The 23,048-nt window shown below is 41.5% G+C and overlaps 1 protein-coding gene and 1 pseudogene across 1 annotated transcript in view; both read left to right on the plus strand.

Annotated features, from left to right (window-relative positions):
* Positions 1-22,676, plus strand: part of SMS (spermine synthase) — a 44,280-nt gene extending 21,604 nt beyond the window's left edge. Inside the window, exons 3-11 of the mRNA XM_028522908.2 lie at positions 1,255-1,345; positions 2,333-2,397; positions 6,609-6,784; positions 7,662-7,816; positions 8,490-8,579; positions 14,864-14,978; positions 16,055-16,134; positions 20,311-20,426; positions 22,149-22,676. Of these exons, the coding sequence (XP_028378709.1) occupies positions 1,255-1,345; positions 2,333-2,397; positions 6,609-6,784; positions 7,662-7,816; positions 8,490-8,579; positions 14,864-14,978; positions 16,055-16,134; positions 20,311-20,426; positions 22,149-22,188 (928 nt within the window). The 3' untranslated portion in view covers positions 22,189-22,676. The remainder of the gene's footprint in view (positions 1-1,254; positions 1,346-2,332; positions 2,398-6,608; positions 6,785-7,661; positions 7,817-8,489; positions 8,580-14,863; positions 14,979-16,054; positions 16,135-20,310; positions 20,427-22,148) is intronic.
* On the plus strand, positions 18,832-19,924 carry LOC114504829 (annotated as a pseudogene).
* Positions 22,677-23,048: the final 372 nt, after the last annotated feature.

The following is a 23,048-nucleotide window of genomic DNA, read 5'->3' on the forward strand; positions in this document are numbered from 1 at the left end:
GTGGTGGAGGGGGAGGGCCAGCTGATCAGCTCATTCGGATGTAGCTGAGTGTGTCGTGTTCCAGACCTGAACTTGATTTTGAGGCCATCTAAGGGCTGGAGGTGAAAATAAATTAGTTGCATTTATTTTTAAATTCAAGCACACTGCCTGTATTTTCTAAACAGAGTTCATCCTCTAATTTAGTATATTTCAAGTATTTCTTTAACCGTGACTTGTAGTAAGAAGTAACATTAATATCGTCAGATACACATCTGTGAATATACAATACACAAAACAGTATAATTGAAAAAAAAAAAAAAAGCTTCCTCAGATAATTAACTCTGATTGCATGTGTTACTCTCATCTTTATTTCATGAAAACAGCTGCTCAGATTGACTAAATTAGGGGGCAGAAAGCTTTTTCTGTGAGGAGCTACATGGGGTCTGTGTCACATATTCTCCATTCATTAAAAAAGCTCTGTAAAAACATAAAAACCATTTTTAGAGTGCAGGCTTTGCAAAACATGCTGCGAGCTGGGTCTGGCTCTCGGGCTGCACTGAGTGTGCTGACCCTGAACTCAGTGAATTTAATCACCACCTGCCTGCAGGAGGAAAAATCTGGCTCTGGTTTTCTTTTTTTCTTTTTTTAATTCAATTTATTGGAGTAACCTTGGCTCCCAAAACCATAAGGTTTCAAGTGTATAACTCAATAAAACATCACCTGCACACTGCATTGTGCACCCACCATCGCCCCAAGCAAAGTCTGTTTCCGTCCCCGTTTTCCCCTCCCTTTTCCCACCTCCACCCAGCCCTCACCTCCCTTTCCCTCAATCACCATGCTATTGTCTTTGTCTATGTGTTACGTATATGTGTTTTTTGGGGGGTATGTTTTGCATTCTGACGTTTAATTGAGAGAACCCAGTTGGCCCCTCCCTACCCTCCTTTCCATTAATTACCAAATCTGGCTGAGTCACCTGCTGGGCAAGCTTCTTAAAAACCAGATTCACAGAATTCGCTGCTGAATGATATTCTGGGTCCAAGAACCTGTTTTGAAAACCTTAGCATTTGGTGACTCACTCTAAATCTTCCCTGAATGATTGGTGGCTTCCTTGTCCCCAACAAGTGGCACTAATAAGAAAGCAGCAGGGTCAGATATGTCATTTAGGGGGAAAAAAAGAAAAATGGCCTTTCCTTTGAATTGGGTTGCTGTCTTTTCGTTGTTCTTTTGAGTGCCACAATATAATTCCTAACCTTAAAATTATGCTTTCGTTTGTAGCTTTGCCAATTTAAGAATTTACCCACATGGACTGGTGTTGCTGGACCTTCAGAGTTACGACGGTGATGCGGAAGGCAAAGAAGCTGAAAGTGTCAGTTTTTCACTTTTTTCAAAAAGATTGTATTTATTTATTTTTAGAAAGAGAGGAAGGAAGGGAGAAAGTGAGGGAGAGAAACATCCATGTGTGCTAGAGAAACATGTATCGGTTGCCTCTCACCCCCAACTGGGGACCTGGCCTGTAACTCAGGCATGTGCCCTGACCGGGAACCGGCAACCTTTCTCTCTGCGGGAGGATGCCCTGCCCACTGGGGCACACTGGTCTGGGCCAGTTTTTCACTTTTATTGACTCAAGTATTTGGAAATTACAAGACCAGCTCTGCTTTTCTTTTTTAAGATTTTATTTATTCATTTTTAGAGAGAGGGAAAGACAAGGAAAACAATATCAATGTGTGGTTGCCTCTCATTCACCCCATCCTGGGGGCCTGGCCACAGCACAGGCATGTGCCCTAACTGGGAATCGAACTGGGAACTCTTTGGTTCCCAGTCCGCACTCAATCTACTGAGCTACACCAGCCAGGGAGCACAAGCCAGCTCCGCTTAATAATGTTAAAATTATGTCACATAACTGCTGACTTCCCGGTTAACTATAGACTGTCCTCCCTCCACAATAAGTGATTTTAGAACACAAGTAGTTGTTCCTCAGTTGTTTTGAGGAACCTGGCTGCCATCTTTCCCTTGACTGCTTGAGTACCAATTTTACTTTCCACTGAAGGGAGTGGAATATAAATGTTTAGCCAGGATGTTATATCTGCATTACCCTGGGGCCTTCCCCTTTCCCATTATTTTGTTGGTAACTTAAACTGAGAGGTCAGGTTGACCCTTGAGGGCTAGTTGGTGTGGGAGTGCAGAACTGGGCTGGGCCTGGAGGCTGTGGTATGGATGGGGGAGGCTGGGAGTGTATTGAATACCTGTATTACACAAGTCTGTCCCCACAGCCTCGCCGTCCTGGTCTGTTAATTTTTGCTGTTCCATTCAACCCATTCCAGAAACCCATTGATTTCTTTTCTTTGAATTGTAGCTTTTGAACAAAGTAGAAGAAAGAATGAAAGAACTGAGCCAGGACAGTACTGGGCGGGTGAAGCGGTAAGTCCACTCTGGAGTGCCCTTTTATGTTTGGTTAATTGATAAAAATAGTTGCAGCGGTGGTGCTGCTGCCCGTCTTGTTTCTGCTGAAGATGTGGCAAAGATCGAAGTCAACCTCTGCTTCTGGCAACACGGTACGCTGAGCTAGTGGGCCCCTCGCACCAAAACAAGACACTAGGCTAGTGGCTAGTGACTGCCATGTTGCACAGCACAGAGGGATTTGCAAGTGGTATCAGATGGGTACAGCTTTGATAGAAGCACCAGTGTTAACACATGTTGGAAGCGGTGGAGTCTGATAGATCCTGGGAATTAACAGTGGAATTAATGGATTCACGGCAAGTAATTCTCAGTAGTTTGCTCTTGCCTGCCTGGGTGGCTCCTTATCAGGCCCCACAAATTAGGAGGCTTGTCCCTTGCTCACAAAGGCAAACACATAGATGCAGAGGCTCAGAGGGACTTGACCAAGGTCACGTCATCAAGGATGGAAGCATTTGGAATACAGATTTTTGTAGTTCATGGCCCTTTCCAGAAGAGGGAATCCTTGTCAAGAGATACGAAAGTTAAGTACTTAATGGCTCAGTCCATAGGAAAGCTGCAGGGCCAGGCAACAGAATTAGGAAGTTGTTGAATCTCTCTGGTGCGGCAGGAAACTGCAAGTGAAAAGAACATGGCACGGGGCGGAACTGCCCATGTGTTTCATTTCTGTCTGAGGACCTGGATGTGTTTACCCCGCCCAAGTTCAGTGTCTGCCCAAGTTCACTGTCTGCTGTGTTATCTGCCCCTTCATCATCATTGAAAACCACAGTCACGCCCATGCTCCTTTGTTCACTTTTCATCTTCCGTTTCCTGCTTGCAAGAGTTTTCCTCATCTACACTGATTTGCATTGAACAGGTTCCCACTGAGTTGTAAAGTGTCTGAATTTGGTGGTGAATTGGCCAGCATCACAATGCCTCTGAGTTTTATTGGTGTGGTTTGTTATCCGAGCTTCTGGGCATCTGGAAACAGATGGAATGAATGTCTTTAGGGGCTTCAGCATTTATAAGAAGTCTGACTCTTTTGTGTTTTTCTGGGATAGAAGTTTCTAAAGTGACAGTGAAGTTAGTTTTTAGACACTCAGTTCCAAATGCAGACCTGCTCTTTGCTGTCACTGTCTTTGCATCTTTTCATAAAATCAGGGTGGAGCAAGAAGTGGTTGAAACTACTTTGTTGTAGGCCCTTCGTTATTGGCTTCAAAAGGCCAAGGATGGTGCCCCTTTTGTCTCTGGGGAGTGACATTGTTAGAGATCCTAGTCATTAACAAATAACTCAGTGACATCTGAAATTATTACTCCCCTGTAGCTGACAAAGTAAATGTGAATTTTCGTCTAAGAACTCATGGGATTTCTTTGAAAAATTATTTTTGTATTCTACTTTTCAAAAGAAAAGGAACAGGAAAACAAGTTCATATCGGTTTTGTTGAAAACAATTCTTGCAATTTACATGCTGTACATATTCTCCCAGGGCATGTTCTGCCTGACTCTCTACCATCCGGCTTTGATTTGCAGTAGTGAAGGTTGAAAACCAGAGTTGTGTATGGTTCCAGAATAGTCCCCATAGCCCATTGCAGGGAGACAGGTGCGCGTCATGCTAGGATGACTACTTTTGTCAAGATTGTGGCGTCTCCATCCTGTTGGAGATCCTTGTGTCTTTGCCAGTCTGTGCAAACCACTGTGTTACAATGGAGGAGAGACCTCAACCTCAGCCAAGGCACTGTTGACACAACTGAGGATGGGCATTGTTTGTTTTCAGTGGGTGTGTGCATAGTTCAGTAAAAGCCTGGTTGTCAACCAGGAGGTAGGTTTTTCTCTCTGAAAGCTGGGACATATTTGTCACCTTCCCACCTCACTCCAACTCCTCCCCCCATCTGCTGGGGGGAGGGCGTTGTGGGCGGAGAGGCTTCCCCCAAGTCCTGTTTGCCTGCTCTTGAGATGGGGGAGGTGTTTTGATTGGGGCTCTACAGTTTACAAGACAAACCTCTGGTCTGCCTAACATTCTAACAGCTGAATTTGTTCACCTGACGATGAAGTGGTTAAATCAGGAGCTGTTAGCATTAAATGAGAGTCTGTAAGTTTGTGTTCTTTACAGTTGTTAGTACTATTTTTTTACCGGAAGCCTCATTTACTTACAGCAGGTTCAAACTGGACTGTGGGGAGCAGGTGAGCAGGAAGGGGAAAGAAATTCTTCAGAACAAATCAGGGGTGGCGTCTCCCCGCATTTTAGGTGTCCGTGGCCATTTCCTATCAAACACCACTGTGTCTGAGAACACAGGACTTGGAGACGGTTGTGCTGTGCCTGCAGTGAGTTTTTGTTTTGAGTTCCAGTTAGGTTTGCTAAGCCCCTTTTCCAGGCCTGTTTTTCCTTGTCATTTAGTGTCCTCTGCTGGTAGTTTTGAGTATAGTCACCCTATCTAAATACTGAGTAGTTCCTGAAGAATGGAATCAGAAATTAATCAGTTTGCATCTACTCTAGTAATATTTGGTTTAGGCAAGAATGTTCTAGATGCCAGAGCAATTGGTGAAGGCATGTTGGGAGATCAGGACCTTCACCCAGTTTTTGAGGACTGCCTCACAGCTTGCTTAGTAATTTCAAATGGGGAAAAAAGGTACCTTTGCACATGGAGAGATCTGGTGCCATCTACTTCAACCATGCTTAACATTTAACATCACCAATAATACAAGGGGGGGCAAAAACCCCTGGAATTATCTACTGGGGGGTGGGTCCCTTGCAGTGCAGGTTTTTCTGCTAGGTGAGTGTTCTAGGAACCCATCGGTATCAGTGCACCAGCTGGTGTTGTTGTGAGAGGATGGGTTTGGCTTTAGTGAAATGTTTTTGAAGAGTCTTTCCACGTGTTTGCTTATTTTCTGATGGGTGACTACACGTGCACCTGCCCACACTGTTTTGAGAGTTCGGCAGGTTTTGACCCAAACCGTCATGTCCCCTGTGCCCCCACCCCTGTTCACCTGATCTCACCTAGAAGATGAGAAACAAAAAAATGGCAGAAGCACTAAAAGGCCCCAAAATCAATGCATTCAAAAACTGTTTTGAGTAGTGGAAAAAAACATCTCCATAGGTGTATTGCATCAAATGGAGAGTACTTTGAAGGTGACTGAAGATTAAACATGTAAGAGTAAATACACAATCTTTTTACAAACAAATTCCTAGGTGTTTCTTGGGGGGGTCCCCCCTTGTAGAACAAGCATACATCTCTTGTCCCTGACGTAATGCCCATATAACAGGATCCAGCAGAAGCAACGCCTGCTAGAGTGTGTTTGGTGTGGTAAGAATATGCATATAATAATTTATAATTGTAATTTGAACAGTTCACCTTAAATATCATATGGTGTGCTTGAGTGTGATAAGGTTACCTAACAGATTTACATGCTTAAGATTTTGTAACAAAAGATTTTATCCTAAAAATTTTTTGCCGGACCCTGTATGTCAACCTAAGGAAGAGATAATTAGGCAAACCCACCTGAGGGGTTTTCTTCAGAACACCTGGTCTGTACTTTTTACAAGATGTAAATGTCATGAAACATGCAAGAGAAAAAAACTCTTCTAGATTAAATGAGGGTAGAAAAGGAAAAACAAATTACAATGTATGATCCTTCATTCAAAAGCGGGACAGCTATAAAGGACATTATTGGTACAATCGGAAACACTCGAATATGGAATCCGAACTACATAATGATATTAACGTCCACGTGCACTTGCAGTAATGTGGTAGCGGCCCTGTGCTTATGCAGGCAGCCTTAAGAGATCCCTGCTGAAGTGTGGTGTCTGCAGCGGCCCTTTCCTCCTTCAGCTTTTTATGAGGAAATTTTGTGTCTTTATTGTTTATTTTTATTTATTTAATTATTGCACTTTTCTGTTACCATTTATCCCACCTATGCCCTTTTCCACTTCCACCTACCCTACTCCCCCCTGTTATTAGGAAAATTTAAATCAGGCCGGGAAGGTTTTATAAAAGTTAAGTCCTTTTTGTACAGCAGTTGTTGAGATTTGGTGGTTGCCATGTTTGGTAGCCCTAAAAGGCAAACATTACATCTGTTGGGTACTATTCAGGAGTTGCATCTTCTGCACACTTTTGCTCCGAGGTACAATTTTAAGGCAGCCTTCGCCATAAGCAGCGAGCATTCTTACAAGACTCATTTCTGTTTCCCCTTTTCCCCAGGTTACCGCCCATAGTTCGAGGAGGGGCCATTGATAGGTACTGGCCCACTGCTGATGGCCGCCTGGTTGAATACGACATAGATGAAGTGGTGTATGATGAAGATTCACCTTATCAGAACATTAAAATCCTGCACTCGAAGCAGTTTGGAAATATTCTCATCCTTAGTGGGGATGTCAGTGAGTATTCCATCCTTACCCCGATTGCATAACAGTGACAGCGTTTTGGATTATGTTGTTTTCCTGACAAATAGCAATGCTGTGGATTCCCCCAAGTCTGTCGTTGGCACTACTGGTTTTTGCAGTGAACATTTCTGTTGTGTTAACCTGTGGATTGTCTGGGCATTCATGTTTTATAGCAGAGGTATAAAAACTTGCTATGACATTCCTTTTTTTTTTAAATTTCTTTGTGATGAGTATTTGGACTGTATTTCAGTAAGTATTATTGCTTAGTTACAAGAATCTTTTTATTATGGAAAACCTCACATCTAAATAGACAGAATACTGTATTTTGGTGTGTATAATGCATACTTTTTTGCCCAAATTTTTGAGGGAAAAATAAGGATGCACATTAGACATGGGTATAATGATTACCTACCATGGGTATAATAGTCCTGTGTATAATGCTTACCCATGTTTACAGTAGTATGATGAACCCATATATGCTCACCATTGAATGTCAGCAATTACCAGCTCCTGGCCAATCTTGTTTCCCCAAACCCCCCAGACCATTTTTCCCCTCATTTTAGAGCAACTCTCAGATGTTCTATTAGTTCATCTGGAAAGACATAATTGCTTTTAATTATTCACATCAGTACATCCTTATGACTGACTTTTCTTCCAAATGACTAATGTTTATATATATGTAATCTGTGTATGTAACCTGTTATATTGGGGTTGATTAAAACTCCACCATCCGAAAAAATCAATTTGTCCATTTCTGACAGTTCTTAAAGATGGAAAGGGAAACACCTTAAGCTAGAATCCAGCACTTCGTAGTGGTGTGAGTCAGGTGGTTTTGGATAGAGTCACCATTTTGGACCTGTTTCCTCCCTAGATCTGGCGGAGAGTGATCTGGCATATACCCGGGCCATCATGGGCAGTGGCAAAGAAGACTACACTGGCAAAGACGTGCTGATTCTGGGAGGCGGAGACGGGGGCATTTTATGTGAAATAGTCAAACTGAAACCAAAGATGGTCACTATGGTAGAGATATCCTTTGTTATAGGAGATCAAGTTCAATGGGCTGCTTTTGTTTTCTTCCCTCTTTGTCTTAAGACTGCAGTTAAAGTTATGAAGCCAATGTGGGGTTGAGTGCCTGAAACAACCACTTAACAATTTGGTTGTTAAACTTTTTTAGATTTTCTAAAATTTATTTTTAGAGAGGGGGAGGGAGTGAGGAAGAGAAACATCAATGTGTGGTTGCCTCTCGTGCGACCCCCATTAGGGACCTAGCCCACAACCCAGGCATGTGCTCTGATGGGAAATTGAATGGGCGACACACACCCCCCACTCCACCCACCGTTCGCAGGCTGGCACTCAGTCCACTGAACCACACCAGCCAGTGCAAACACTTCAGTTTAGTACCAATAGCCTTTTTACGCGACCACCACCAAAGAAGCAGAGACAATGTAGTTGCAAATTAAAGAGCAAATGACTTTGGTACCACATCTGCTGCTTAGCCGTCGCTGAAATGGCTTCTTCATGAGAAGAAAAAATCAGTTCCTTTTCAGTGTTCTTGATGCAAAAATAAAATCATTGTCTTATTCATCATTTTGTAACTTGAGATACCCAGAGTAGTGCTATAAAACTTTTGTCTTAACCCTTTCAAAATTCTTTGATACATCCAAATTCAGGGAAAATTTGTCCTTAACCTGGTTCGAACATAGACCAAATGGTGATTGATGGATGCAAGAAATACATGCGGAAAACGTGTGGTGACGTCTTAGACAATCTTAAAGGAGACTGCTATCAGGTATGTTTTCCAGATAATGTTTTTAAGTGAACTGATAATATACCATAATACATCTGTTATTGATCTGAATAAAACAAGTTTAAGTATATTTGCTTAAGAAGATAAATAGATCCTTTTGTAGAGGAGAAGAAAATTTCCCTCTACCATTCTAGTTCTTAGCTAAGACTCCTGTAATCACAGATTAACAAGAGAAGAGCAGACATTTATTAGCATGTATTATCATGTATACGGGGGAGACACCCAGAGAAAAATGGGTAACACAAAGTTAGGTCTAGAATTTAGGCTTAAATATCATCTTAATAGGAAAAGGGGATGTAGATGTTTTAGGGGAGAATAGATGACTTTTAGGAAAGAGGACTGGACCCTTAGAAGAATAGGTAAGGAAGGAGGTATGATAGTTGGTGGCAAAGTTTGCCTGAGTCCACATGGTGCCAGTCTGTTCTCCGGAGATGAGAGATGATTTTCCCTGGTCGAATCCCTCGTAGAGGGGAATCCATGACAATTGAGGTCCCTTTGAGAGGATCTGTATTTAGGCAGAGAAAGCCTCTCTCTACAAGTGCTGTTTTTCAAGTGCCTACAACTCAAAATAGTCAATATGCTGAAGTGGCATATTTTGAGGTGGCATGTTCTCCCCTTCATTCCCACTGTGAGTTATAAGTATGTATACTTACAATAAGGGAGAGCTCTAGAATCTCTGGATTTAATAACATTTGTTCCTTCTCATCTAAAAGATGTCATGTACCTTTTTCTGACCTAGCAACCACCACCTTTTGTGTGTCTCCTCCGGATAACCTCTCTCTGTCTGGATCTGTCTTTCAGAGGGAATGCACTAATAAGCAAATCAGTCTCTGTCCTAAATTCTATCTACTGTGCTTGCAAGTTCACCTATCATTACAGTTTGTAGGGTCTGTTTTGTATTGTATTTTGAGGATGCATGTTTGATGTCCATACCTACGGTACTTGTTAGCACAAGATAACCAAGCAAATACTTATTTTATTTAAACAGAATCTTGAATATCTCCAGATGTATAGACAATTTCGATGAGAGCTTCAGTTTGTTGATATGTAAATTACTTGCCCCTACCCGATCTTCCCTGAAGTGTGTGCATCCAGATTTGATTTCACAGGACATGCATGTTGATTTTTTAAGCTGAGAAAGGAATCATACCCACATTAAAATGCAGTTGTAACTGTTTTGTGGGCAAAAGGAAAAGATCTATATATTTCACTTTGTACTATTTGAAAGTTTAGAAAGGGAGGGAGCAATTAGGTTCTCTAGAGCACAATGGATTTTTTCACAATGAGCTAAAAGTTACCGTTGTTTACCAATAATGTTTGCATTGTTAGCTATACTCTCTGCCCCGGGTGTTTTAACATTTAATGCTCACACCTGTACCAAATACGTGTTATTGCTATTTTGTGGATGAAGAAGATTAAACTTAGAGTTTAAAGAATGTTTTTATTCCAGGTTTCAGAGTAACTTCAGACAAGTGATTCAGATTCTTAGTTCCTTACATGCATTAAGAAAATATGAACAGATCCCCAGCTCAAACGTGCAGTACCGTTGAGTTGTGCATTGTTATAATTAAAGATCATATTTCAGTGGGAATATTTACTAACGACTTTGGGAAAAAAGCCTCTCCACTTGAGTGTCCATCTGAGGGTAGAGCACCAAAGGCAGATAGATGGTGGCATAGACAGTCGGACATTTTAGGGAAAGGAAAAGTAGCGTTTTCTTTGAAATGGCTGAGCTCTTGAGGAAGTTGGTTGCCGGAATGCATCCTTTTCTCCCGGCCTCCTTTCTGGAAGAGAACAACCACCAGGGGGAGCCTGGAACTTTCTTCTGAGTTTGTAGGGCTTTCAGTCTCCTGGGCAGCAGCAGACAGGCCCCGTAGGCATTGAAATGCGACAGCCATTAACAAAACACCAGGTCTTTGCCGCTGTTTATCATTTGAGAGACAGATAATTACTGTGTTATCCTTTTTTTAGAAAATAGAAAATGTTCCAAAGCACTCTTCCGTTGCTTTTATAATGATGGAATAATTTTAGTACTAACATCATTGAACGGGTACAAAAAGAATATGTATGTATGTACAAGGTAAAATAGTAGTGAATTAAATCTAGCAATTTATTTAAAGAATTATATATTATGCACAGGACAATTTGAGTTCATAAATAAAAGCATGAATATTAAGAAATCAACATAATTCATTACATGAATAATTTAAAGGAGAAAATGATATTAATAGATGATAAAGCATTTGGGGATATTTCATCATTCTTAACGAAAACTCTTTAGATAAAATAAAATTGCAAAAGGAGGGAAACTAAATGTAGTGGAAACTATCAGAAACCTACAGATAATATTGTATTAAATAGTGTTGATGCAAGAAACATCCAAACCTGTAAGAATTTTTATGAGTTTACTTGAGTCCAACTGATGACAATTGCCAGGAAGCAAAATCTGAATGGATCAAGAAAATGCTCCAGAGTTTGGCAGTTTTGCAGTTTATTTTATACACTACTGTCAAAGGAGGAGGTGTTAGGAGTGTTATATAAAATCTGTTGGTGGTAGATTAGGGAGGCAGGACAAAACAAAGTGGGGAAGTCTCTGAGGTTGGATAAAGACTAGAAGGGATAGACACGTACTTCGTTTACATTGGTGGGTACAGGATAGTTAACAGTTAACAACTAACTCAGAACAACTGTGAGGGTTCCCTGGTCTGTGCTCTGGTGAGAGATTGTGCCCCAAGGGGCCTGGAAAAAGGAAATGACCCTGACATTCCAAAGATACATTATCATACTAGGTGCAAAAACACAACAGACAGGCTCAGTTAAGGTAAAGATTGACCTTGTTAAGGATGATACCAGCTTAGGACCTGACTACCTTCCATGATTTGCTTTTAGTTAGGAAGGTATAATTTCAGACCATCCCGTGTGGTTACTTTCAGTCTCTGAGTTTGTAAGGCTGCCATGCGGGCCTGCCTCTCAGCTTGTCGGGTTTAGTATGTGGCCTCCTTTTTGCCCACAATGGCAAACCACATAGGGCATTTCCACTAAAACTAGGAACAAGATAAGGATGTTTATAACCTTTATTCAGCAGTTTTTGAGGCATTAGCTAATTCAGTAAGGTAGGACAATGAACAGAGTACATATAGAAAGAAATATGTATACTCTGATGATAAGAAAGAAATTATTTGCAGACAATATGAATGCTTCCAAGTTCTGGGAAAGTTATCTACAAATCTAGTTGAATTCATGAGAAATTTGGTAAAGTGATTGGATAAAGGCAGACTAAAATTTCTTCTGCTATGCTAAATGCAAAACAGTTTGAATGGGAAATTGGGGGTGAAGGGTAGGCTGGAAACTATTCAAAGTCGTGACCAGTTCTTAAATACCTAGGAATAAGTTTAACAAGAATTATGAGTATTTTGAGACTGGTAAGAGTTATGTTAATATCTTATCGAAACACAGCAACCGAAGTTTGAATCCGTGGGGAGAGAGATTGCATTCCTTGGATGAAGGTATCGACATAGTATCTTTCTTCCTAATTACAATTAATTCTAATCAGAATCCCTAGGGAGTTTAAAAAATTAGACCAAATGATTTTGAAGTTCATTTGCAACAACAAACTTCTAGGAATAGCCAAGGAAACAGTTTTAAATAACCGTAGTGAATGAAGGGAGATTTGCCCTCTTGTAATCAAAGGAGAAGTACGATGTTGACACAGGAACAGACCAAATGGAGAGGAGGAATGCCACTGAGGCGTGAACACAAACAGCTAGAGTGGCCTAATGTGTGTTGACTCAGCTCGAAAGGGTAGGAGGCTTTATCTAGAAATAAATGAAAAGGATAAAGGACAAAGGTTTATTCAAGGGTGTCTGTCGATTAGGGTTTGCAAACTGGAAAGTGTCCCAAAGTGGAAAGAAAAGCTGAGAGTGTTTATAGTACAAAGTACAGTTTTTACAGTAAAGAAGCACATTCTTGAGAAGAAGCAATCTTGTATTCTTAGCCCATTGATTGGTCCAGGATAGTAAGCCTCAGATGGCCGGCGATCTGGACAGTGGAATGGTTTCTTAAGGTCATTCGGATGGTCATCTGGGGGTCTGACAGATGTCCAAGCATTGACATGCAACCAGATGTGCATCCAGGCATTGACGCAGGCCTGGAGAGTTCAGAAGTTTAAGTTCCCAGGCTCGTTAAGGCAAGAAAGAAGAGAATCGTTTCTTCATGCCTTGGCCTACATTTTACAAATAATTTAGCAGCTTGACCATAGCGATTCCATTTCATTTCTTCACTCTGATCCTTCACCCTATTAATTATTTCACTTAGGAAAAGAAGATTTAGTTGATTTTAATGAGTGATGTTGGCATAATGGGCTCTCCATCTGCATGAGAACAAAGTTAACTAACCCTAAAAGCCATCGAGAAAGTAATCTCAGATGGTTTAAGCTCTAGATAGAAAAACAAACACGTTCAGGAAAATTTAGGAGTTGACAAACCTTTAAAGAAAGGACAAGAACCCCAAACTGTAATGATAACACGCTCCAAGCCAAAGGCAGACTGAAAACAATACTGCCAACAAACATGACAGGGAGTTTAATGCCTTTAATACAAAGAGCCCCATGCACCTTAAATTTTAAAAGTAACTACATAGGAAAAGATATTAAGGATATGAACTGGTACTTCTCAGAAGGTGGAAGTCAAATAACCTGTAAACTTAAAAGACGCTCACCCCTGCTGGTTGCGGAGGAAGTTCGTGTGAAAATGTTAGCAAGGGGTTTGACAAAACTATAAGAAGAGAAACAACATGTAGTGCTGGGAAGGATGAAAGGGAACAGTTGTTCGCATGCACTGTTGGTTGGAGCGTGAATTGCCATAAAAACTGAAATACATGTGCCTTCGTCTTGCAATCCCATGTTTCCGGATCCAGCCCACAGACAGACAGGCATCTCTCTGAGAAGGTTTAGCATGGCTGTGTTTGTAGACGCGAAGGCCTGAAGATGATAAGTGGAGAGCCTTTTTAGTGGAACTATACAGTTTTTACAAACATCCTTACCTGGAATGGTGTTAGGTAAATATTCCCAAGTTCAGAACAAGGTGTGTGACCCTAGTTTTGCAAAAGAACAAGCACTTGTGTTTATTTGCAGGTGAGTGTTTCTAAGAATCTGTATGAACATAGGGGGGGAAATCTGAGCGTATCTGATGGGATCACTAAGTCGATTGAAGGCAACTTGGTGTGAGCAGCTTCTGTGTTTTTGCATGGTTGCGCCTGAATGATGTTTGAAGTGAAGGTCATGATAAACATTAGGACAGTGAGATTCAGTTATTTTAGAAATAGGTGACTTTGAGGATATGTGTAAGAACATTGACAGAAAAAATATGGAATAGATAGATTATTTTAGGGAATAGTGGCAAAGTTTGGTTTTTGTTTTATTATATGTGATTTTTGTACGTAAATATGTATTTCACAGCTAGAAAAACAAAAGACAAAGAGAATAACTCCTGTGTAGTTCAGGATGTTGCCTAGAACCAGATGGGTGCCCAGCATATAGGCTTTAGTATACTCCAAAGACAAGGCAAACCCCAAGCTTAGTTCCTGAATTTATGGTAAAGGATGTGTGTGAGTTCCAGCTCTTCACTGCGGTGCTTCCCTCACCAATGACCCTGTTGTGGGAGCTGGAATTTATGGCACAGCTTTATTTATTACCAGCAGTACTCGAAAGCATTGGAGGAAACTGAAAAACCATATGTTAAGAGTTTGGAGGTTTTGGTGGGTGGGTGGGGAATGGAGACAACTGTACTTCAACAACAATGAAAAAAAGAGTTTGGAGTAAGACGCAAATATACGTCAATAGACAACAAAGTTATTCGGTACTTTGTGTAAAAGAAAAACTAAAAGTAAAAGAAGTACAGACAGTGGGAGAGGCAGTACAGATTAGGGTTAACAGCGTGAACCTGTCTGATAGCTCTAGGTGTACTTCTTGGCTCTTTTATTGGGTGCCCTTGGGCAAGCTTTGTAAACCCACAAGTTGGTTTTCTCTATTTGTAAAACATGGATAATAATAGTCCCTGGAGAGTTGTTTAGATTAAATGGAAAGGCACATAAAGCCTGTACTAAGCACTGAATTTTAGCTCTTACAGGCATTGGTGGAAGTCCTTTTTGTTTGTGTGGTAGGTACCCTGGATGTCAGCCCCAGCCTGCATTTCCCTCTTCCTCTTCAAGTGTTTAACTACTTCCACATGTGTTGGCTCACCCACATCTATTCCTGTTCTTTCTGGAAGGTTCTAGTAGAGGACTGTATTCCAGTACTGAAGAGGTACGCCAAAGAAGGGAGAGAGTTTGATTATGTGATTAATGATTTGACAGCTGTTCCAATCTCCACATCTCCGGAAGAAGGTAGATTGTGTTTTGTTTTTAATCAAAATAATGTTCATGGAAATGTTTTTATGGGCACCAAGTGAGAATGAAAGGATCTTAGAGATCATCTAGTTAAGTTCCTTCATTTTCTAAAAGTAAACTGAGGCCCACAGTGGAAAGATGGGATGTATGTGGCTTTGGTGAAATCCTGTCCTGCCCCTAAATGTGATCAAATTAACTGAGTCACTTGAAACAAACATGAAATAAAATGAGTCATAATCATATCATTAAGACATTAGTTTGTTTGATAATTTATTTGCATTATGTGGTTTTTAACCTGTAATGGGACAAACTGGTGACCTGCCTAAGCAACACCAGAGGCAATTCCCTGCTGAAACTATACACTCGAAATCACTGCTGGGTTCGGGTGTCAGTGTTAATGATTTTTGTATAACCTTGTCTTCCTGCTGACTTCGCACACTGGGTCCCTATCCGATGACCCTTGCAGTTTCATTCTTGGAGTGTTGCTGCTTTCCTCCTTAACTTAAAGCTGTCGTCTTGCAGGTTTCAACCTCTGCTTTTGTGTTGAATCTTTATTGGCCCTATGAGAGCAGTGCTAAGTACATGCATGTTTGCTCTTTATAAAAGTTTTAAAAAAGATTTTATTTATTTTTAGAGAGAGTGAAAGGGAGAGAAGGAGAGAACCATGGATGTGAGAGAGAAACATAGGTTGGTTGCCTCTTGCAAGTCCCTAACCAGGGACCTGCCCACAACCTAGGCATGTGCCCTGACTGGGAATCAAACTGGCAACTTTTCAGTTTGCAGGACGATGCCCAAACTACTGACCCATACCAGTCAGGGCCATGCACATTGGCTTTTGACCTTACTTGTATATGTGCCCATATGTATGTAAGACAGTACACACATATGCACACATATATAAATACGAATTTATTCACACATGACAATACATTATTAATAAGCTCTCAAATATTGTCTCAAATGAACTCATGGCTCATTTTTGTTATTGTTGAGTATTAATGGTTTGACTTTAGCTATTGTTTCTGATGCATGCAGATTGTATTTATAAAATTTATTTTTTTTTACAAATCCAGATTCCACATGGGAGTTCCTCAGACTGATTCTTGACCTCTCCATGAAAGTCCTGAAACAGGATGGGAAGTATTTTACACAGGTAGTCTGCTTAACCGTTCTTCCCCCCAGACTCTCAAAAGCATTCTCTATTTTGAAATGAGAAAGCATAGAACAACCTAATTATGCTCTTTGAAGTAGTAAATTTATAAATAGCTGACCGGTCATCTATTGGAATTAATCAGTTCTGTTGTGTCCTGTTACCTTAACCTTCCTGATTTGTCAGCCATGGGCTTTGGCTGTAATATGAGCTGCCACCAGGAGATGGAGACACAGACTGTGATTTTTCCATTTATAAGAACTCTACAGTGAAACCTGCTCAAACAGAGTCAGCTTATTCTTGTAAAAGGAACCCAAATCCGTGAGTTGGGGAATATTCACAAGTGAAATTAGCAAGAAAGTGTGACTGTTTTCTTTTGTTGAGAATATTAACCCGGTAAACAGCCCTCTTGGGGACCTGCTATCTCAGTATGGTGAAGTAATAAAAACACTTCCTTAACAGATCACCACAGCCTATCCATTAAATATTAATGGCCCAGGCTTTGATAACTTGCCTTGGCCACCTGAATTTTACCATAAAACACATTCTATGCCCAGGGCTGTGCTAGTTTCCAAGAACTGTCCAAAAGATGTATTGGGCATGTTTCTTGTCCTTGCGTTCATTACAGTTGGAGACCTCGGGCAACGTCATTTTATCATACCCAGGCCCACACGGTACACTCATACAGACGGAGGAGGCGTAGGCCTTTGAAGAAGCAGTGGTCGAGTCAATAGCGCAGAGCGCTTTGATGCTGGATGTACTGCTGTGGTTGCCACAGCGCGACATTTTTTTAAACTGTCAGGCGATGTGCTCAGAAGACAGCCTTGATTTACACCTACTTCCCTTTCCCAAGTGTGTCTCTTAGAACTGGAATAAGGTTAAAGATGGAGTGAAAATGCTGTGTGGCCTGTTGCTTGGTGACCGACAAAAGCTAGATGATCCTGCTTAAAATTGCTTGCATCACAGGAGCGAGTGTATGATGGCCCTGTGGCTGCTGGAAGACCACCTTGTCGTGCCACAAAGCCAGGGAAGGCATCACGGAGTGCCTGGGACTGAGTCCCGGTGTGTGGGGGAATTTGAATCCGAATCTGGGAAAGAATTGCTTTCACGAGACTGTGAGGCAGGTCCCAGGTGTTGACCTCCTTTCTTTCCCCTTTAAAACTGGGCTATTTGCTAATGTATGTGGCATTCATGTCAATTATGATGCAAAGTATTAGCAAACCCCTGGCTCCCCTTAGCTTGAGAATTGGGCATTACCAGTACCTACCTTCCTCCGTAATCTGTGCCCACCTTCTGAAAGTCACCTACCTTTAGTGTTTTTTTATTCCTGTGCTGTTCTTTATAGATGTCTCATCTATGTGTGATATACCAAATCATTATATTGTTTAGCTTTGCTTGCTTTTGAACTTGAGAAAAATGGTGTCCTTAAGGATTTATTCTTCTGGACCTTATTTTTACATTATAAAAGTAATACATGGTAACTTAAGCTTAAAAGATACAAACAATGCAGAAATTTAAAGTAAAAAACCAAGTGTCACTTACCCACACCTAACATGGGGCAAGGAGAACTTTCTAGAACCAAAGCTACTGAATTGGGATTTACCCTCTTGGACTGCTCTCCTCCTTGTCCCGTTATTCCTTTTCTCTCATCCTTAATAAGTGCTTAATCCTTTGCTATTTGATTTTTGTTCTGCACCTCCCCTGTGTCTTTTCTTAAGAAAAAGAAAAAAGAAACATGGTTATTTAGATACACAAGAAAGTGGAATGCATTACTTTTTTGGGTAGGTCTCTATTTGTGGTGAGTTTTTCCTTCTTTTTTTAAACTGCTTTTTGACAGGGTTGGGGAAAGACAAATTGAAAGTATCCTGTTTCCTTACCACATTGTCCGTAAGGCGGTCCTCCCATACACCCTCTATCAAGAGAGAGTGTGGTGTCAGTTTTGGGATGGCAGGGGAAATCATGGAGCTGTGCACCTTGGTGGCATTTCCGCTCTACAGCTTCCCCAGTGGTGATGTGCTCTAAAAACAGCCAGGCGGTGTTTTCTATTTGTGAGTCTTAAATTACACGTGTGGTGTTTATATGCTCTCATGGTGAACTTGATGTTGAAACCAAATTATATGCTGGCCAAGGGTACTTTGGCCAGATCCCACTGCAGGACCTTAGAATGATGGGTTACTAAACTGGCTGGCACTGAAGGACGACGTCATGTTGAGCGAATGTGCAAAGTTAAAACCGCCGAGGCCCGCTCTCAGAATAGTTCTGTCTACCCGCTTGCCCGTGGCTGGCTGGCTTGTTGGTTTTGAAATACCAGCCTCGAAAATGCTTACATCACAAACTGTCTTTATTTGTGAATAATTTGCATCTTACCTTGTACTTGGTTATTTTGAGGCAAATTGATAGTGGAGTTCTTAGAAAGAAATAGAATCAGCACATACGCGCATTAGCCCTTTGAATGTTAAGAACTTCAGTGGTTAAAAGAAAATAGGTGGCCTCAAATGCCCATCTAGTTTTCTAAATCGGTTATGAAAGCTCAATCGTGCTAAAAAGATAGACTCCACCCCCAGTCTACTTAATGATAACTGGTATTTTAGCACGATCACCTGCAGTTCATATGTACATTAAAGATTGAGAACCTCTGCTTTCTGGTGGCGGTTCTCCTTCAGAGAAGGCCCGTAGGCAGCAGCCATAGTGCGCTGCTGAAATGGCATGGTCCTGAGGCCCCAGTTCCACAGGACTGGCAGCGGCATGTTGCCACATGGTTTAACCAGCATGATTGGGAGATACGCGGCCAGCCAGAGCATACCCTGTGTTTGGACCCCTTTGACCCATAGTGAGATGCCCCACGGTGAGGTGAGGTGAGGTACCACACCAAACTTGGAGCCAGCAGAAGCTTCAGCGTGAGGAGTTAAGGATGGATGGCATCCAGAAAAAATGTACTCCTTCAGCTTGGAAGAAGGTGGAACACACCCCTCCAGGCTAACCTGCAGTAGCTGAAGGAGTACTGCTCCAAGCTCATCCTCTTCTCCAGGCAGCTCTCTGAGACCCCAAGAAGGGAGAGAGTTCTGTTGAAGAACTCAGGTTGGCCACCTAGCTGACAGGAGCGGTCATGGCCATGTGGAATGTCTACAAGACGACAGCCAGGGTCATTGCAGAGGAGGAGAACTTCAAGACATTTGCCAGTCTTCGCAAGGCTCGTACCAATGTCCGACTCTTTGGCATATGGACAAAAAGAGGCAAGGAAGCTGCAGAACAGGATGTCAAAAAGAAGAACTGCTATTGGCAACTTGTGATTAAAAAAAAAAGATTGAGAAGCAGAGCTGTAGAACTAGGCAGAAGTGGTATACGTTCAGCCGCTTTACTGTGACTTTTGGCCAGCATCTCTGATTCTGTTTACCCTTTTTTCCTCATTGACACAGAGTGGCTGCTGTAGCTCCAAATGTTACTTCTAGGTTATAGGCTAGAAGAAAGTTGAAGGGATGGGTTGCTGTTTTTCCTTGATTGTCCAGAATAAAAAATACCTTTCCAAGTATTCCCGAGGCAGATGTCTTCTATATTTCATTGACCACCCTGATCTGCTGGGAAAGCAGGCCAGTGGAGGCAAAAAAGGGACAAAAGAACAATGAGGTCAGGAGGGAATGCTTGATGAGGAGTAGAACTGGGCAATATCCTTAGTCTCTATATCCTGAATAGACTTTAGTTCTCTTATGCCTGAATTGAGATTTGGGGGAAAGTGTGAGGGATGTGAATATAGTTCTGTGCCAGTATCTTACAGTTTTATATGCGGATCATAGTTTGAGGTCTCTTTGATACATTATTTTCAGTGCAGTGGTGACTACTGGGAAACTTATTTTGAATGGCTTATGTGTATGAATCTTTGCTAATTGCATGGTGTTGATACAATGGCTGTGTCACTAATGAGAAATTGGTCTCACTGTTTTCCATTGCTTCATACTCTAATCATTTGAAATGGCTTGGTAAATGAGGTAGAAGGATAATGAGCTAATGGATCTATAAATAGAACTCAGTACAATTTGTGAAAGTACGGAAACCTTACCCCATTTTCAAAGGTGAACTTTTATCTCAAACTAGAATTGTTCTCATGTATTAGTGACCTTCAGATGAGTGGGACCCTCAGTGGACTCAAGTACCCTATTGTTTGCTTTTCTCTCTTTGATTTAGGGGAACTGTGTCAATTTGACTGAAGCCCTGTCACTCTATGAAGAACAGCTCGGGCACCTGTATTGTCCTGTGGAGTTCTCAAAGGAGATCGTCTGTGTCCCTTCATACTTGGAATTGTATCCTTTGACCATATCATTGTGTTGCCAGATCAAAACACCAAATGAATCCCATGCCAGTTTAACATTTTTTAAAAAATCGCTCTTTAGTATATTGTATCAGGCCCCAGCTTTCAAACTTGGCTGCACATTGGAATCCTCTGGGAGTTGAAAGCAGTACTGACTGATTCCTGGATCCTGCTCTCAGATTCTGGGGTGTGGCCTACCACAGCCTCCCAGGTGATTTTAAAGTTCAGGCACTACTGGTTGTCACAGGCAGTCTCCAGGCCTGCAGCATCATCTGGGGACTAATTAGACATGCAAATTCTTAGGCCACACCCATACTGCTGCCCAATGGCAAAAGCTGGAGGTGGCGCTGGTGACCTGCCTTTAGCAGCCCTCCAGGGGATTGATACGCACTTGAAGCTTCGGAAGCCCTAGACTAAGACGCCACCCCAGCTGGAACAGGCAAAAGGACTGAAGGCATGCATTCAACTTTTATGTTAAGATTATCTTACTTTAATATTAGTTTCTACACTTCACTTGGTTCTGATTTGCAGTAGAAATTGAGAGCTAAAAATACTGCTTGGGGATCTCAAAGATAATGTTGGTTTCCGTTAGTGCTCCTTAGTAAAGTTAATCTAGAGACATAAGAAAAGAACCAGGGGAAAAACCAGAATGAGCATTGTCATTAGAAATTTATAGTGCGTTTCCTCCTTCTGAAAGACTGTATTCTGCGAACCAAAGCATCCTTTCTTGAGGTGGCAGTTTTCTGTGACTGCTGCTGGCCTGCTGAGCCCCGGCAGTAAGCCCCGCCACCGACCCTGGGGTCCGCCCGGGGATGAATTAAGTGTTGTGTGCTTTCCCGGTGGCCATGTTCATCCTTGGCATGTAGCAAGCTTAGACACTTCTCCCCTTACCAACTGCTCACCTTCATCGGGGTTCCTCTCCAGAGCAGTTTTTATAGTCAGGTCTGTGGTTATCTGTGGAAAGACTTGAGAAATCAGTTGATAACATTTGGAAAAGGGGCTTTGGTCTTCTGACTTGCCTTCCACTCTTGTCCCTCCTTCCACCCTTTTTGGCCTTCTTTTCCTCCCACCTCCTGCACTCCCGCCACCCCATTTCTCACCACCCTCTCGTTTTTGGCCTCTCCCTCTTACCCTTCCTTCTTACCCTTCCTTCTTACATGAATTTGCTAAAACATCATAAGGAGATCTTGAAAGCAGTACTGTTACTGAGAGGATATGTGCGTGCCTTTAGCCTTTTTTTATGTTTGATTCCTGCTCCCCAGTGTCACAGGTGGTGAGTGTCCAGGCTGGAAAGTGGTTTATTTAAGAGGCCTTCGTTCTCATTGCTACAATGCTCTAAGCCAGCGATTTTAAACCGGTGTGCTGTGAGAATTTCTAAAACATTAAGACCTGACTATTTATTCACGGGCAATGACCTCTTTTTCCTTAGATTGTCAAGTAGAAAAAATGACAACAGCCAGCACAATAGCCGTTTGGTGTGAATGAATCAAAATTACACATATTTTTGGTCACATCAGCCAAAAATACATATATTTTTTGGCGTACCACACAATTTCGGTAATTTATGTGCGCCATGAGATAAGAAAAGTTTGAAAATCTCTGCTGTTAAGCTATGAAACTTTCGTCAATCCTTCAATCCGTAGGCCAGCAAACACATTTTAAGTGATGCTTGTTCTTTGAATTACCTGCTCTTACTCCTTGACTCCGTGCCCAGGTGGGTGTTCTACACCGTGTGGAAGAAAGCTACACCTTGAAGATAAGCTTCCCCTAATCATGTGTGCTTACGAATAGCCTTCCTGACCATCATGCGCTGTACATGACATCCAAACAAGGCAGGCAATTGATTGTGAATCCCTCCCAAGTTTTCTTGTTTAATTATTATTTTTAATTTAAAAAGGCAAATGGAAAATGTATATTTTGATGACCTAGGGTGTTATTTTTTGAAAGTCAACTGAAGGATGATTAGATAGCATAGCAAAAGGCTGCTAAATGCACTGAACCCCTAGAATGTGATTTTCATTACTTGTTTTCCTCCCCTGTGTAGGCTGTTGTTGTTTTTATTTTCATAGACTTTGAATTTGGTTGTTTGGAAGAATGAGCATCATTGTTTTGTTCTGGAGGGGAGTTCTTGATGGTGTTTCTTTCCCCCAAAATTGACTTAGATGATTAAAATTTGGTGCTGACATGAAAATTACAAAATAATTAGAAATGCTTTGATTAAAATTACAAATGAGAAATTTCATGTGTCTGTTCTTTTATTTCAGTTAGGTCCCCTCTTTCTTCTGACCACACCACACAGTACAGAGGTATCTCCTGGTCTTTTTTTAGTTCTCTTTATATCACTTGGTACCATTTATCTTTTTATAAGAGGATGGCCTTAGGGCCTTTTTTGAACAGTAGTAATGACTTCCATTTACCATTCTGGTAAATGATACACACAACCTATTATATTCACCAATTCTTCATTATAATAGTGACCTGAGGAGAGGAAAAAATTTGGCCTCGCTGTAAAGTTGAAAGTCACAAGTTTATTTCTGTTCCCTCTCTTACTGGTATGTTAGATGTAGAAATAATGATCATTTTGGATCGCTCCTGTGAAGCTTAGAAGATTTTT

Source organism: Phyllostomus discolor, chromosome X (assembly GCF_004126475.2).
Source record: "Phyllostomus discolor isolate MPI-MPIP mPhyDis1 chromosome X, mPhyDis1.pri.v3, whole genome shotgun sequence".
Classification (NCBI taxonomy): Eukaryota; Metazoa; Chordata; class Mammalia; order Chiroptera; family Phyllostomidae; genus Phyllostomus; species Phyllostomus discolor.